Below are 14740 nucleotides of genomic sequence, written 5' to 3' on the forward strand. Positions count from 1 at the left end.
AAGAGATGGGGGAGAGGGTGGGATGGGAGGGCTGTTGAGTGGGAGGGGGGGGGGGGTAGACTTGGAGAGGTATAGACAGACTTGGTGAGCCTAGTAGATGCCTATCGAAGATCGTAGATAAATAAATCCAGGGCGATTAAAGAGGGGTTAGACTTTTTGCAAGACTATCACAGTCCACCACCACCAAGATGTCCGCGTTGCCTGATCAAGTAGTTGGTGGATGATTTCAAGGCCAAACCATCAACTTTAGTCGTTGATAGGGCTTGATGATCAGACAAGAACCATGCACAACGCTTCAGGCCCCCTCACACCAAACCGTCACCCAATTCTTCTCTTCTTGTCTCTACTCGGTCACCCTCCCAGCTTTCAGCCGTCCCCTCTGCAGTTGTTGCTTCTTGCGAGGGTGGCTACAGAAATTGGCGTCTGCTCCTAGATCAATTGGCCGTAGCCGTGTTGGGCAAGTAAGTCAACAATTGACCGAGGGGTCTTCGTGCACAGGCAACCCTACATTTTGTCTGGGAAAACTGTCGCTTTCAACGTCAGCCAGCTCTTCCTGTTGTTTCCAATGTGACTGGGCGTATATCTGAGGATTTAGTCCTTAGCCGTGATATTCAACTCTGGTGGTTTGGAAGTGGTGGTTAAAGTGGTAGTTGAAGTGGTGATGAGAAGCCAAGCGTTGGTTTACAGTAGGCGAGTCTCTGCGAGGCCTATGTAAATGCCTGATGTAGTTGCGGCCAATTAATATAGGGGCGCACGACGATTTCTGTAGCCACCCTCACTTCTTGCTCCTTCTCCGGCATCCGGTCCCAAACCATCCATCCCATAACTACTACTGTTCTATCCCCATAACACAATAGCAGGAACAATAGGTACAAAGAACCAAAGAGCCACTCTGCCATTACGTCTCAAAGGTTCAAGGTCGTTCCCCACAGTTAGGTGCCACGAAAACGCACACAGCATCACCCTAGTATGAGCCATCAACGCCACCGCATCGCAGATCAAGTTTCCCACAAAGTAGCCCACTCCCATTTTCCAGTCAAGATACCCGGTCCTTCCATCCCAAAAATTAACACTAAACGCTACCAGATGCTATTGCATGAGGAGATTCAAGTATATACCGACCAAAACAACGGGACCAAATCGTACGCTGTTGCGGCGAAAGCAGAGATAATAAGGGGAGTAACGAAGAAGTCGGAGTGAGTAAGGTAGCCAAGGAATAGACAGAACGAGTCTAAGACGAGAAAGAAGACGGAAAATACAGTGATGACGACGATGTGCCGGAACAAAATTGTGCGCTGGGTGATGCGGTGGGGTGGCGCTGTTGACATTGACACGGACTGTAAACTGGTGGTTGGTGTGGTAAATGTGATTGGCGAAGGGCGACTACGTCGATCTTGGTTGGTGAGGAGGCGGTGGTGTTTCTCTCCTGTGAGAAACACGATCCTGTAAGGTAGGTGTGATGATGCCTGATGAACCGGCGGGATTGATTGGGTCTGTGTTTTGGTTGGCAATATCGGGATCTCTCTCTGTGATAGTCTGCAAGGAACGAAAACCAGGTGATGCCTGAAGACACTGGGCAAGGTCGTTTGCTTGCATGGTCCTCTGCTCACCTTTACCTTCTATTGGCCCTCAGTTCTGCTACCTTATTTGCTCCAATCAGGTCACTCACGATGCAAACACCCATGGTCAAGGAAGGTAGCATGGGAAATCAGAATGGACCAGAAGTATACAATATCAGAGATGAATAAGATGTTAGTGACGAAAGAGAATTATGTTTGTTTTATGTGGATCGATCCAGCTGGAGCTTATCCAAAACCCTCACTGTATAATCTGTATGTGTACAACCCCCTTCCTCAGCGAGCAGATACATCTCTCTACCAAAGCATCATCAGTCATCACCAACTCTCAAAATCCCCCACAAATAAACCAACATTACAAGAACAACAATAACAGCAATGGGTATCATCAAACCGTCTCCTTCCAAACCGGCAAGAAAATAAAAACAGCCACCCAAATCGTCGCAAAGATCGCCCCTCCCACCAAGCTCTGCAACACAATTTTTCTCTGTAGCCTCCTCAGATACTTTTCCTTGACCCGCAGCCTCCTATCGAAAATCATCAACCTCGACACCGACTTCAAGAAGCCTCCCTCGTTCCTCAAAACGCTGTCCGTGTTGTCATCAAATCTCTCCCACGGCAGCCTCTGCCTCTTGGAAAACAACAAAAGGAAAAAGCAGCTGCCTCGCAGGCCAGCAAGAATGAGCGAGACACCAAGCCACCAGTTGGGCCACGCCGCCCAGGCCTCCCATCGGGTGTGGGAGCCCCGGTAGGGGACAAAGGCGCGGCACATGACGACGACATAGCCGGCAATGAGATTGGCAATGCCCAGCATGGTTGCCACGCAGACTGTCTCGAATGTCCCATTGCCTACTCCTAGGCGGACAAAGTTGCGGTGGGAGCAGTTGTGCATGAGGCCGTAGACATGGTCGGCAACTGGTTTGAGTGCGGAGGGGTGAGTCGACTTCTGCAAGTCGGCAAGAGTCTGGGCTCGAAGAGCGGCGGGGATGTTGAGCTCCTTCTCTCCGGAGGGCATAAGAAAGAGATGAATGATGGTGTCGAGTTCGTGGCGGCTGACCTGGCCGTCGGAGTTCATGAGCTTCATGGTGGCTGGAGCAGAGTCGGAGGTGCAGGAGGTGATCTGGATGGATTTGCCATTGGACTGGTCGGGGGTGAGTTGAAGGGCGGCGGGTGAGCACGAGCGGGAATTGCACATGGCGCTGGCAACGATGAGCTGGGAGATGCGGTGAAGCGTCTTCTCGGGGTCTGCGTCCTCATCATCGCCGTTTTCTGGATCTTTGGTACTGCATGAACTGGCTGCCTGGCTTTCCTTGACAATGGATGAAGTCGACTCTGCTGCGCTGGGAATAGCCCCATATTCCTTCGTGTGAACTGGCGTGAGACCCTTTTCGTAGGATGCTTCGTAGTTTTTGTACCTGTGTCATCCATTAGTCCTGTTGGCGGGCGAAGGTCAAGTGTAAGTGCTCACCAGATGTAGAACTCGAGGTTCTCGGCCGAGAACTCAATGTACTTGAGGTACATGTAAAAGTCATAAAGGGACATCGGACTGCATGTCTTGTTTGCGAGAATGCGGTCGAGCCTCAAGCGGCTTGGAATGGCAGCCGGAGTCGGGCTCTGAGGGCGCTCGCCTGCATTGACGTGTGCCGAATATTCTTTGATGTCCCGGTACTCGGGCTTCTTGTACCAGTCAAGCCATTCTGGAACTTTGAGCGGCATGGTGACGGTGAGCAGTCTCGGAGACCGCAGAGGGAGTGAGGAGAGGGAGCAGTTCCCGGGCGGACGTTGATTCGTTTTACATTCGTGATGAAGTGAGAGAAGCGGACCAAGAAACGGGACGAGACGGCCAAGATATGTAGGGCTTGCTTGCTAATAGCGATCGAGGGGGGGAGAGGAGTCGGTCAGGAGAAGCAGCTTTGACCACAATGCGGGCCGGGACGCCACTCGGCGGTACCTATGACCACTGAAACGGACTGATCTCACCAATTTGGCTAGAGGCGTCAATCGTTGTTTGCTTTGACCCGGCGCTATGTATCCATAATGGCACGCAAGCCATGTGGGCCAACCAGCTGAGGCCATCAGTGCGTCCACGACAACAGCTGAGCATCCGACGGGCGTCGGCATCGCAGGCATTTTTGCGAGTCGTACGGCTCGGCTGAAGGATGAGGATCTGCTCTCTTTACCCACTCGGGTGGTATTCCTCTGTTTGTCATGACATTCACGGGGTCGAAATTCCTTGCAGCAAGGCGAAGGTCGGAGGGTCTCAGGTCAACCGTTTGCATTTTGGCGGGATGTCTCGTGTCTCGTGTTCGCCAGCCCCTCCGGAGCTTCTCGAACAGTGTGTGTGACTTTCTTCTTGTCTTTGATGACGGAAAAAAGTGCCGCACCCACGACAATGGCGCTTTGTCTCGAGATGTCGATATCTCCAAGCCGCCATTGATGTCAATGCGTCAGAGCCCCAATCAGAGGTTGTCTCTCTTCACAAGAGGGTGTTATCGAGGACCCGAGGGGAGTCCGAGAGCATGTCTGCGGTCCCGAAGGGTTGTTGAGGCGTTGACTTCGAAACAGTGCGGGGTTGATGCAAATATATTGATCGGAGGGAGGTTTTGGGAGAACTTCCACTGGTTGACCCGCACGTGGTGGGAACCCTTTTCGGCGTAGATCTGCGACGCTCAGATCTTCCAGGCTATCGAGCAAGGTGATGTTCCACTGCTGCTGCCCTGTCGTTCCTGCCAAGACCAACCCTTTCTTTTTTCGGGATGGCAGTTGCAAGGAAAAGCAGGGGCAAGGGTCCGTGGCATCCCCGCTGTCCATCGATAGCCAGTCATCGACGGTTCGTTTGCAGGCCGAGAATCTCCATCCACCACGCATCACGCACAGACCCTAGCTGGGAGAAGGAAGCTGTCAAGGTTTGTCTCGACCACTCTAGGAATCACAAGCGAGCGAGAGATTTTTGTCGTCCTTTTGCGAGCCTTGGCCATCTGGAATGCTCTGTAGCCGTGATATGGATCGACAAAAATATCGACTTCATCGTTTCCCATCATCGCGATCGAACCTCACAGTTGACAATCGCCATCCCAACAATCATCATGTCGTCGTCAGTAGGATTTAACCTTATTTCCCCTGACCCCTTTGTCTCCATGTCCGATCATGTGGAAACTCGAAGATCATCATATGTCGGCTTGGAGACTTGGAAAGTTCTTGGGTCTCTTCTCGAGTGGAATTGATGCATATTCCTTTGAGCTTCGTTAATGCAAATAGATCTCTCTTTGTGCCCAGGCACTTGTGCAGCATCGACTCCAGACTCGGTGTCTCACCTGCATCTCAGTCTGATACGGTCTATAAAAAAGAGCAAAGTGGCGCAGAGGTTTTAGCAACAGGGTGATGTAATTTGCTCTGGACTCTTCTTTCTTGCATGAAGACCTGTATATTCAGGGGGCTGTACACTTGCCACATGTATAGAAGCCGCCCAAACATAGCTCCATGACGTAAGCTCTAGAGAATGGGTCTGCTGCCAGCGTCGCCTTTTACCCGCTCCTTTCTGTTCTCAAGATGACAGTATTATTGCCTGTAATGTGACCCTAAACTTTTAATGGGGTTACCGAGTTTTGGGAAGAGAAGGGCGAGCTGTTTGAGTGCCCGGAAATTCATAAAGTCTTCTTTTTTCACGACAGTGAATTAATTGGACTAGTACTTAGATCTCCACATGAGCTGGATCCATATGCGAAGGAACGGAAGGAACAGAGAAATGCGTCTGGATCTACGAAGAATGGGCCATGCAAGGTTTTGCTGGGATTGGCCGCGGCATTTGGTGTGGATTCACGAGTGTCCAATTCGATCTGCAAAACACTCGAATGGTATCTCGACCGATGGCCGCAGCTTAATGGGGCAGCCAGACTCACAGAATTGGTCGATTTTGCATGGCTTTTGAGCCTTGGTTGATCATTCTGGTACATTTCCAACGCCATCACTTATTGCCTTTGCCCGAGGCGTCACTCGCAGTTTTCTTTGTTTTATAATTCTTTCGTCCAACACCCCGGCATAGGACAACACAGCCAACCGTCCACATCCCAACTTGTAAGATGTACGGGTATTCGGCTGCTGGATCATTGACCGCCTTCATCTGGTCAAATGGAAAAGACAAATGATATGACGACCAGCCCCAGGTTCAGCTTGGCATGCAGGACAGACCTACCATCCTCCCATTCAGTCCGGGTAAATATCAAAACTTTTTACTCGTGCTGCTCCCACACCTAGAACTTTCGGTTGGCTAAAGATGTTACATTCGTCCAAGCAGGAGGTAAAAATAACCTTTTGGTCGCGTGATCTTACAACTGTCCGTGTCTGGGCAGGCCAGAAGCCCTTCCCATTTGTCTTTAGGAACCGTAGCGAAGTTACATCGAGAAAAGAATTATCGGTAACGAAACGAGATTTTCGTCCATTTGCGAGCAAGAATATGGTCTAGACTGTGGACTGATGAGTCAGGGACCCTGGCACTGGTGTGAGGGGAGGGGGGATACAAATAGAGTGGACTTGGACCTCCAACCATTCGCTTCGCAAGGTTCGTCTTTCAACTTGGAACCTATCCTCTGACCGGCAAAGACCAAATCACCACAATGCACTCCATCCTCGTCCTCGCCACTCTTCCCTTGGCTGCCTTGGCCGCTCTCAACGGCAGGTGCACAGGCAGCGCGGCCACTGGCAAGTGGGGAGAGTCTGGCATTTGCGTCAGGACATCGACTTGCAACTCGTATGGCGGCTCATACAAGACTGGTGCCTGTCCCAACGACCCGTCCGACGTCAAGTGCTGCTTGGTCGGTATCACTCCTAACGCTGCCACACAACCCTGTGGTGCCGATTCGTGGTGCACCTGGACGTCGAACGGTTGCTTGGGTAGATGGATATCTGGTAAGTCTTTCCGCTCCAGTATTTCCTTGTTTTGTAGACATCAGTTATTGATCAAGTGCTTAGAACGTTGCCCTGGTGGATCAAATTACAAGTGCTGCAATATTTAGGTCAGACGGTCAACTACAAGGATGGGGAGTTATGTGTATACACCAGTCGAACGTTGAATACCTCTCCTAGGATTGGGGATGGCTCTATCAATGTGATGTCATCTTCAGTTCAGAATTACATATCAGCTGTTCTTTAGAAAGATCTTGATCAAGTCCACGGGCGAGTAATTGGCCCAAGTAACACGGCGAAAGATATCTGTTGCGAGGATGGGTACTTGTAAGTACCCAAGGTAGGCAAGGTGGTCAGGCAGCCAAATTCGAGTAAGTCGGTTGAGACATAGCTCCCAATACCGCAACAGCGAGCCAATCATACACACTGCGAGTATATTAACCTGCATCCTGGGTAGCACAGCGGGGTGATGAGGCAAGCTTGAATGTAACGCTCGAGCTGGGGAACGACGGTGCAAGCGTATGAATTTGGGCTAACTGGGAACCACTTTAAATTCCAGGCCACAGGAGACCTGCTTTTCTTTCCTGCGCAGCTCTTCTTGTCTCACAACTGGACTTACAACACCTTTCGGAAGACTTTGAGATGGCCACCAACACCACAGAATCAGTTGTATGCGGCAGGAAGGACTATTTCGCTTGTAGTCCTAACATCACAATCGACGGGTGTTATCCGATAGGATACGTTTGCGGAGAGAGGACATGCCACCTCCCAGGTTGGGACGAGAACTTGAGTTTGACGGAGCCTGTAAGGCCATGTCCCAACTTTGAAGGTTACCGTGCTTGTCACGAGGATACTGGAGGTGAGCAGTCCTCTCTCTCACCTTTCATGCGAAGGCTATCTGTGAGACTAATCCTTAACAGGGAACTGTTGCCCAGTCAACTATGCCTGCCTTTCGATCCTGCAAGCAGCTCAGCGGCTCTCTCTTTGGCACGTCTCACAACACACGCCGAAAGAGGCGCGGGGTCGTCATCGACAATCGTAACAGACACTTCGCCCGATGCGATGGGAAGGGACAACCCGCCTATTAGCTTGCCGTCTCCTGGGGCCCAAGCTGGGACCCGGAACTCTGGCTTGAGTCAGGGAGCCCAGATAGCGGTTATCGTCTCTACCACTATCATCGTTTTGCTCATTGCCATCGGGATTTATGTTGTCATCCGACGACATCGACGACGGAGTAGACGTGATAAAAGCCCTGAGGAAAGCCCGCACGTAATGGATGATGAAAAGGAGGCCCAATTAGAGCTAGGCTCCAACGACCATTTCCCGTGGGAGATGCCAGCAGACAACGGGACCATGGAGCTGTCACATCACAGAGAAGCTTGGGAGTTGGAAGATACACAGTATACCCCAGAGCTGCCAGCCTATCATGGCGTGTCAGAGGTGCATGTCAAACGACACGAGAGTGAGAAGAACGAATAGTTGGGTATTTTTCAAGTCTTGGTGTTGCTCGAATCCCACTCAAATAAAGGCAGACTTCCTCTTCGCCTCAGCCACTTGAACAACCCTTTGCAACAACAATGTCGCCTGAGCTGTGTCGGTCGTATCAAGAACAGTCATATGGATAGAACCGCCCGGATGCTCCTCAACTCTGGTTTGAAACTCGTCAATGAAAAATTGAACCCCTGCTTTCACATCACCTGGGTCTCCTTGATACTCAGGATGAAAGTCAGAAATTGGGACGTGACTACTGTTGACCTTTTGCTCAAAGAGGTCTCTTTTTGTGAAGTTGACAAAGAATGTTGTGTTGGAGAACCATCTTGAGTTGACAAGGGACTCGAAAAGGTTTAATGACTCTTCCATGTTGAACTTGAAGGAGGGTATATATCAGCAATTGTGCAAGAGCGGACTTTTAGGTAGGCAAATAACGTACCGAGTATTTATCTTCACGTAGTCGTTCATCGTATGCCCCTACAGGAGCCTGAAAGAGGACAATATCAACATCTTCGAATTCGTGAATCCATTTCCGTCTTTCGGATCGGGAGCCTCCAACGTCGTATACAGAATATGGTATGTTGCCAACTGTGAAGACAGAGCGTGAGATGCCTAGTGTTTGGACCACTGGTGAAATGTGCATCAAGTCCTGGTCAGTTGGCACGTAGTTTTTGTCGGAAATTCGATCAAGATGGCGCATGAAACTACAAGAGAAAATGTTAGCCGAGCACCTGAGAAAAGACACATGATGTAGGGCGCCACCTTACTATTCAACATCAAATGGCGGCTTTGACCTTTTCTTCTTCAGGTTCTTCATTGCACGAGCGCGCCAGGTCTCATCAGCCCAAACCTCGCGGATTAGCGGAACCACCCGATCACAAAAGATGATATCATCCTCATCTGCAAAGTTGTCCATCTCATGAAGGGCGATGGCGTCTTTGAGGATGTCCTGTCCATAATGTCAGCGTCCAGAACATGAATGGTAGGGCTCCAGGGGCAGGCGACTAACCATTTTTCCACACACCAGTTGAGCCACAGCGTCTTCCTGGCCAAACAGGAGTAAATAGAAAAAGCGACAAAGTTCCTGGACAACTTCACGTCTAATGCGGATCTTGTCATGAGACATCGGCATTTGACTCTGGTTGCCCCAGACATACTGCATTTGTTTCAACAGCGTGCTCTTACCTGAACCCCCAGCTCCTAAAAGCAGGATTTTGACTTTCGAATTGAAAGGAGGGCCGATGGGGATGTTGCTAGTACTGTTCCTTCTGTTGGGGACTCGGTGTATCGTTATCGTCATTCTCCTTTCGGTTTCAGCTGGCAATAGGGTCGTTGCTTCAGACAATGTTCGTCGGGATGTTTTTGGACCACGGTTCAAGAAGGTTGTTCTCCAGGCACGACCGTAAACCTTTGTGGTGAGCAGTTGGCTGTCGAATGGGAAGATGGCAGAGAGTCTCGACAGGGTGTCAGTCTCCACGGTGCATATTGAAGTTCTGTCTTCGTGCACGATCAGAGAGGCCGAGTCCTGCTCCATCGCGGCGATGGCGGTTCGTGTGGATGGCGCCTCGAGGAGCTCTCGTTGTTCAGCAAGTGATTTGGTGTTGCAGGCTGCTAGGAGTAGTGTCAAGGTGGCCGTCTGTTGTCCGAGCATCTTTTGGATGGCGTCGATATTGGATCCGTTCAAAGCGAGCTTCAACTTTCCAATGCTGCTCAACCGCACGCGTCCCTGATGCAGACTCTCGAGGTGGTTGTCGAGTTTGCTGGCCAGGATTTGGCAGCACATCAGCACCGAATCCAGGTCCATTTTTAGCTGATAGTGAGGCTCTGGTTGTGTTTCGGCCCATTCTGCTATTTTGACCAGCCCTGTTCGTAGGACGCTCAGCTGACTGGTGAGGTTCATGAATAGTAGGTCGGCATCCTTGTACTGGTTGCGGAGGGTTGCAATGGCGCTGATGGATCGTGACAGGACATCGATGATGCCTGCCACCGAGCCCACAGCACCAACGATTGAAAGTGGGTCGGCCATCTCATCAGAGTAAGAGATGCTGGATATTGAAAATATGACAATTCCAAGCGATGTTCGAGAGTTCCTCAGGACTCCAGGGGCAGCAGCGGGGGAAATCCTTTCATTGTGTTCAGTGTTGAGCGGAGGTGGCGGTGCATCGAGACGTCTAGGTAAACTGGCGACGGGGTTTGCGAATTGCGCAGGCAGCCTTGCCGAGCAGGCGCTTATGCGTACCTAAGTTATTTGTAGGGTCTTATCGGCCTGTGGTTGGTCGTGATTTTGCAAGGGGCGGCCTCAGTTCTTACTGCGACACTCGGATAAGCTGGCAAGATAAGCTCCCTCAGTTGGAAGTCAACCACAAAGCTCCACGAGCACCAAAGGCCTGTCAGGCTTTCCCATGAAAGGCACAATTATTGTATTGTTAAAAAGGCCTCTGTTTACAATATGGTGCCCAATGACTGTCAAGGAGAGGAGCTCAGTGAAGCGTCGAACTCCACGAAAACCAATAGCTCAGCCACCGACCGCCAAGCCAATAGCTTATGAGCTGGACAAGTCCAACACATCAAAACCTGAGTGAGTTTGCCTCATTTTCTTTCTGAGAATTCTACAACTCAGCTGAATCATGATCAGAGATGGGCGACCACATCTTAAAAACAATCACTTTACCCCAGCAGCCATGTCCCATCGATGAACGACGCGACACTGGAGAGTTGTATATCAAGCTCTTGGTTGTCAGCGTCACTACGCTCTTCTCTTATTACCGACTTCTCAAGATCAAGGAAAAGACCTGCTTCACATGGAGTCCGCTGTAATTTTGGCTCGCGCCCCTGAGTTATGTGATATCATATGTCCTGGGTCTGGTCTTCATCTTCAGTATTTACCTATTCGGCCTACTTTCCCGGAGGTTTAGTCCAATTCTCGATCGAAACCGAGGTGATCACAATCCAGAAGCCAGACTAAAGGCGAATTTGCGATGTCTCTTTGCCAAGGTGCCCCCAAATCGGCTCACCTACCAGCAGTCAACCTCGAGAGAGAATCAACTTTTGGTTGGAGACGGGACGGAACAAACGTGGAATCCAGTACCTGAGACCTGGAAGGAAACCGCAGAGATGGTCGGGAGACTGATCACAGCTACCTTCTTCCTAGCCCTATGTGTTGGGACCATTGTCCTCTACCAGCGACGAAGGGAAATGAACGCTGTTTCCACCGTGAGTCAAAGAATCTTCGAGCTAGCCTGCGCAGGTTTGGTTGCTGGCATCTTTACACTGTGTTACATCTTGCGCGTCCCAATCTTCGATCAACCTGTTCCCGAATAGCTCAACACAGAGACGATTGATTCTGTTGGCTTTATCTTCCGAGACGTCTGTCCAAGTGAGGTCACGGAGGCTGTGGGCTTTTCTCAGCTATTCAAGCATATTGCAACCACTCGGCTGGTTTGCCTCATCTTCAACTATCATCCCTCGATTTCTTTTCTCTTCCACGACGGTTATGTACGAGGTTGGAGCTGGATGCTGGATTCTTGGATCTCTACAATGCCGCTCCTAGCTTGCATAGGTGCTGGTTACGGAGCATGTTTCATGGTTGTTGGGCTATTGATGGTGTTCGAGTTGAGGAACCGCGAAAGATTGTGCACCCTTCTGGCGATACCTGTCGGCGGTCTTCTTGTTGTTGTTTTTGGGTGTATAATTATGGAGATTATATTCGTGACGGTCACGCCACTTCTATGGATTCTGCAATGCTTACAAGACCTCCATATCACTAGCCTTGGTACCTTCGAAACCCACGCCACCGATGTGCCCTGCCCGGAGCTGATCTGGACTAATCCGTTATCTGAGAGGATTCCATGGTTGACTTGAGCTTTTATGTACACAGATACACTGACTGAGACGGGTACGTGTACTCGCTTACTTGAATTATCGGCATCTCTCTCCTGTAAACGAACAACGATCTCGATCATATCCCACCCTGCAAGCCCTCTTTTGCAAAACCAGCTAACCGCATCCAAACACTCTCAGACAAGACGCCAATCTTGAATGCCAAAGCCTTTGGCTTCCTGACTGTTGATAATACACTCCATACCGGCCTCCTTCGACCGGGATGCCCGCACTGGACCCCTCCCTGAGAGGACCGGATGTTTCCAACCCAGCAGATTGAATTCGTGAATCTTCAAAATAACCGTGCCTTAAAGCCTGACCGGGGGTAGGCCGCGGGCTTCCCTTGGTGGGACGTTTCAATAAGGATATGAGAGGCGGCATGGTGGGACTGAAGACTTTGATAAAGAGTGCTTTGAACAGCCTTATGGGGCTCTAATTGTCGGGAGATGTGTGGGACAAAGTCATGTACCTGTCTTCCACAAAGATGTCAGGGCTTTTAAGAGAGCAATCGGACATTAGAGGTCTAAACCTGTCACATCGCTGCTGTTTCGGGCAACCTTTCTCGCCGAGATGCTTATCATTTCTCGGATAGGGGCTCAAAGCCACGAACGACGCTTTCATGACGAAAGCCAATTGGTGAGCCGCTGCGCAGACACCCCCCTCGTCAAGACAGCCTATCAACGAGGAGCTCTGCAGAAAGATGGTGTGAAACCTGGGAGCGGGGTTATGGCTGCCGATTTTGGTGAACGCCTGACTGCCTAAGGTGCCTACGTAGGTATCTTGAAAACCTAGTATGCCTCGCTTCGTGTTTCGTTTCTCATGACGACCTTCCACAATGAAAGACAGTGCACTCAACATCAACTATCCCTTCCCGGAAGCTCTGATACATCAAAAGAGCCTCAAAAATGACACCAGCTTCGGATGTCGAGTCCTCCAACCACCTTTCTCTTCTGAAAACGAGCCACATCGGTTCCCTTCTCTTGGTGGAACTCTGACCATGACCAAGGCCGGCGGCTCCTCGTGAAATGAGGCGCATCTTTGGGCTGTGGTGGGTGTACCACGAGGGTTTGGTGGCGTGCAAAAGTAGTTGTTTGGTCTTGGATCTTCATAATAGCCCTGTCTCATAGTAGGAAATTCCCGTCTATCATGCAGATTTGTTGCTGGTGCTGGAGGAGGTGGCCCCGGAGATATGTACGGGGCCGGGGCTGGTGGCTCCCCGTGAAATGACCCATATCTCTGAGTTTGTTGGGGTGGCGGGTAAAATTAGTTGCTTGGTGCTGGAGGAGGCAGTTGCGGAAGCATATATGGTGCCTCACTCGTGTGTTGGGTCGGGAATGGTGACTGATCATCTTCTTGGTTTACGTTATTCGCGCTGCCAGTCGGAGGCGGAGCCGTTGGAGAGTAAGTGTTTGGCGTCATTGTGCTGTTGGAGGCATCTAGGAAAAATGGCATATGTTCATTGAAATCTGACCATGAAACTCCAGGAAACGTTCACGTATGGCGTGGTATATAATTTTTTGAAGTGGCTAGTCCCAATGTTTTACATGGGCTCACGCTTAGAAGCCAGCCATATGGCGTCTTGCATGAGTTCCACAAGTGGCGACATGGGTCATGCAGCAACATGTGTGGACTATTCTTGTATCGTATGATCGTTCGCGAGCTTCATTGGGAATGGCTGCTTACAGAGATCAAGTTGAGCTCAGCCGCAAACTACCTATTTGTGTAGCGGGACGATGGCCAATCAGTGAGCGACCATTGAAAGTTCTGCTGGTACCGGGCAACAGTATTGGGTGGCTATACGGAAAGATAGTGTGAATGGACGACGTGGGTTGCATACAGCCATCTATCTACTAATCAGACAAGATATCCTCACCGCATTTCTCATGTTAACCTCGGAAAGAACATGTCAGGAACTTTTTCATCATCGAAGGCTCCCGGGGTGGCCAGTCGTCAAAGGTACCGATCCTCTCCCCACCCACAACTCTTGAACTATCTCTACCGAGCTCTGATTCAAAGGTCCCAAACCGTGCGGCGTAAGGCATAACCTCAACGTTCTTCTCGAGGAGCAAAGTAGAGCCTGGCTCAAGATTGTACTCCGAGAGCAACTTCCGCGATTCCAGCACTTTGCCATTGAAGTAGAAAAAGAAGGCGTCTTTCGAGCGACCATCCACGAACCACTTGTCGATTTGCTCAAATATGCTGCCTGCGGTGGCTGTTGAGAGGTTGATAAGTAGTGGTATGGCGATATTGGGGGCTACTTCGATGAAGATTTGTTGCTTTTGAGCCGTCTCATGAGTCTCCTCTTTGCGGGAAGGTTCAACTGAGGTGTTCTCCGCAGGTGGCTGTAATTTTTGATTATTGTGTGGAGATTCCTTGTCGTTAACTGCATTGTCTGTACCACATCTGTTCAGGCGCTCCGAGTCATCGTCGAAACCAGGAGGTGGTAGCATAACTTGTTGTTACCTAGGCGAGCTGTAGCTCGGTAAGTATGGTAGATAAGGTAGCTAAAACTCAAGAAAGGGAAACAAGCGATGGAGCAGGTACCCCTTGGCTAGAAGTTGAAGCAGAGAAAAGGAGTTATGATGGAAAGTCTTGTGGGGGCCAGAACTCCTCTCTTGTTATAGCCCCTTCGCTTACATTATGTCGTGGAGCACCCTGCTGGTAATTGGACAAGACTTGCGTAAGCGAACCAGAGACGTTACGTCAGTCTTAACAGTGAGAGCTGAAGAGATGAGGTTTTCTAGTCGTGCAACCCCACGCTTTTGCTAACCGTGCACGCGCGCGGGGGGGGAACTCTTCACCTCTCACTATTAAGACTATAAGTTACATCTCTGTTCCCTTATCGCATACTTTTTTCAAATAAAACATTATTATTTCCAAACATTCCCCCC

At 50.3% G+C, this 14740-nt stretch overlaps 4 protein-coding genes across 4 annotated transcripts; 1 reads left to right on the forward strand and 3 right to left on the reverse strand.

Moving 5' to 3' along the window:
* Positions 1 to 1965: 1965 nt before the first annotated feature.
* Positions 1966 to 3293, reverse strand: PODANS_5_11470 (uncharacterized protein; the record flags this gene model as incomplete). Its single annotated transcript, XM_001905676.1, has 2 exons — positions 1966 to 2992; positions 3046 to 3293. 2 exons carry the CDS (start codon positions 3291 to 3293, stop codon positions 1966 to 1968), a joined length of 1275 nt encoding a protein of 424 aa, XP_001905711.1.
* A 2897-nt stretch (positions 3294 to 6190) lies between these two features.
* On the forward strand, positions 6191 to 6589 carry PODANS_5_11480 (uncharacterized protein; the record flags this gene model as incomplete). Its single annotated transcript, XM_001905677.1, has 1 exon — positions 6191 to 6589. The coding sequence occupies one exon, from the start codon at positions 6191 to 6193 to the stop codon at positions 6587 to 6589; it is 399 nt and encodes a 132-aa protein (XP_001905712.1).
* A 1408-nt stretch (positions 6590 to 7997) lies between these two features.
* Positions 7998 to 8670, reverse strand: PODANS_5_11490 (uncharacterized protein; the record flags this gene model as incomplete). Its single annotated transcript, XM_001905678.1, has 2 exons — positions 7998 to 8332; positions 8406 to 8670. The coding sequence occupies 2 exons, from the start codon at positions 8668 to 8670 to the stop codon at positions 7998 to 8000; spliced, it is 600 nt and encodes a 199-aa protein (XP_001905713.1).
* Positions 8671 to 8931: 261 nt separating this feature from the next.
* PODANS_5_11500 (uncharacterized protein) lies at positions 8932 to 9996 on the reverse strand (the record flags this gene model as incomplete). Its single annotated transcript, XM_001905679.1, has 1 exon — positions 8932 to 9996. One exon carries the CDS (start codon positions 9994 to 9996, stop codon positions 8932 to 8934), a length of 1065 nt encoding a protein of 354 aa, XP_001905714.1.
* Positions 9997 to 14740: the final 4744 nt, after the last annotated feature.

The sequence above is a fragment of the Podospora anserina genome, chromosome 5, assembly GCF_000226545.1.
Source record: "Podospora anserina S mat+ genomic DNA chromosome 5, supercontig 10".
Taxonomy (NCBI): Eukaryota; Fungi; Ascomycota; class Sordariomycetes; order Sordariales; family Podosporaceae; genus Podospora; species Podospora anserina.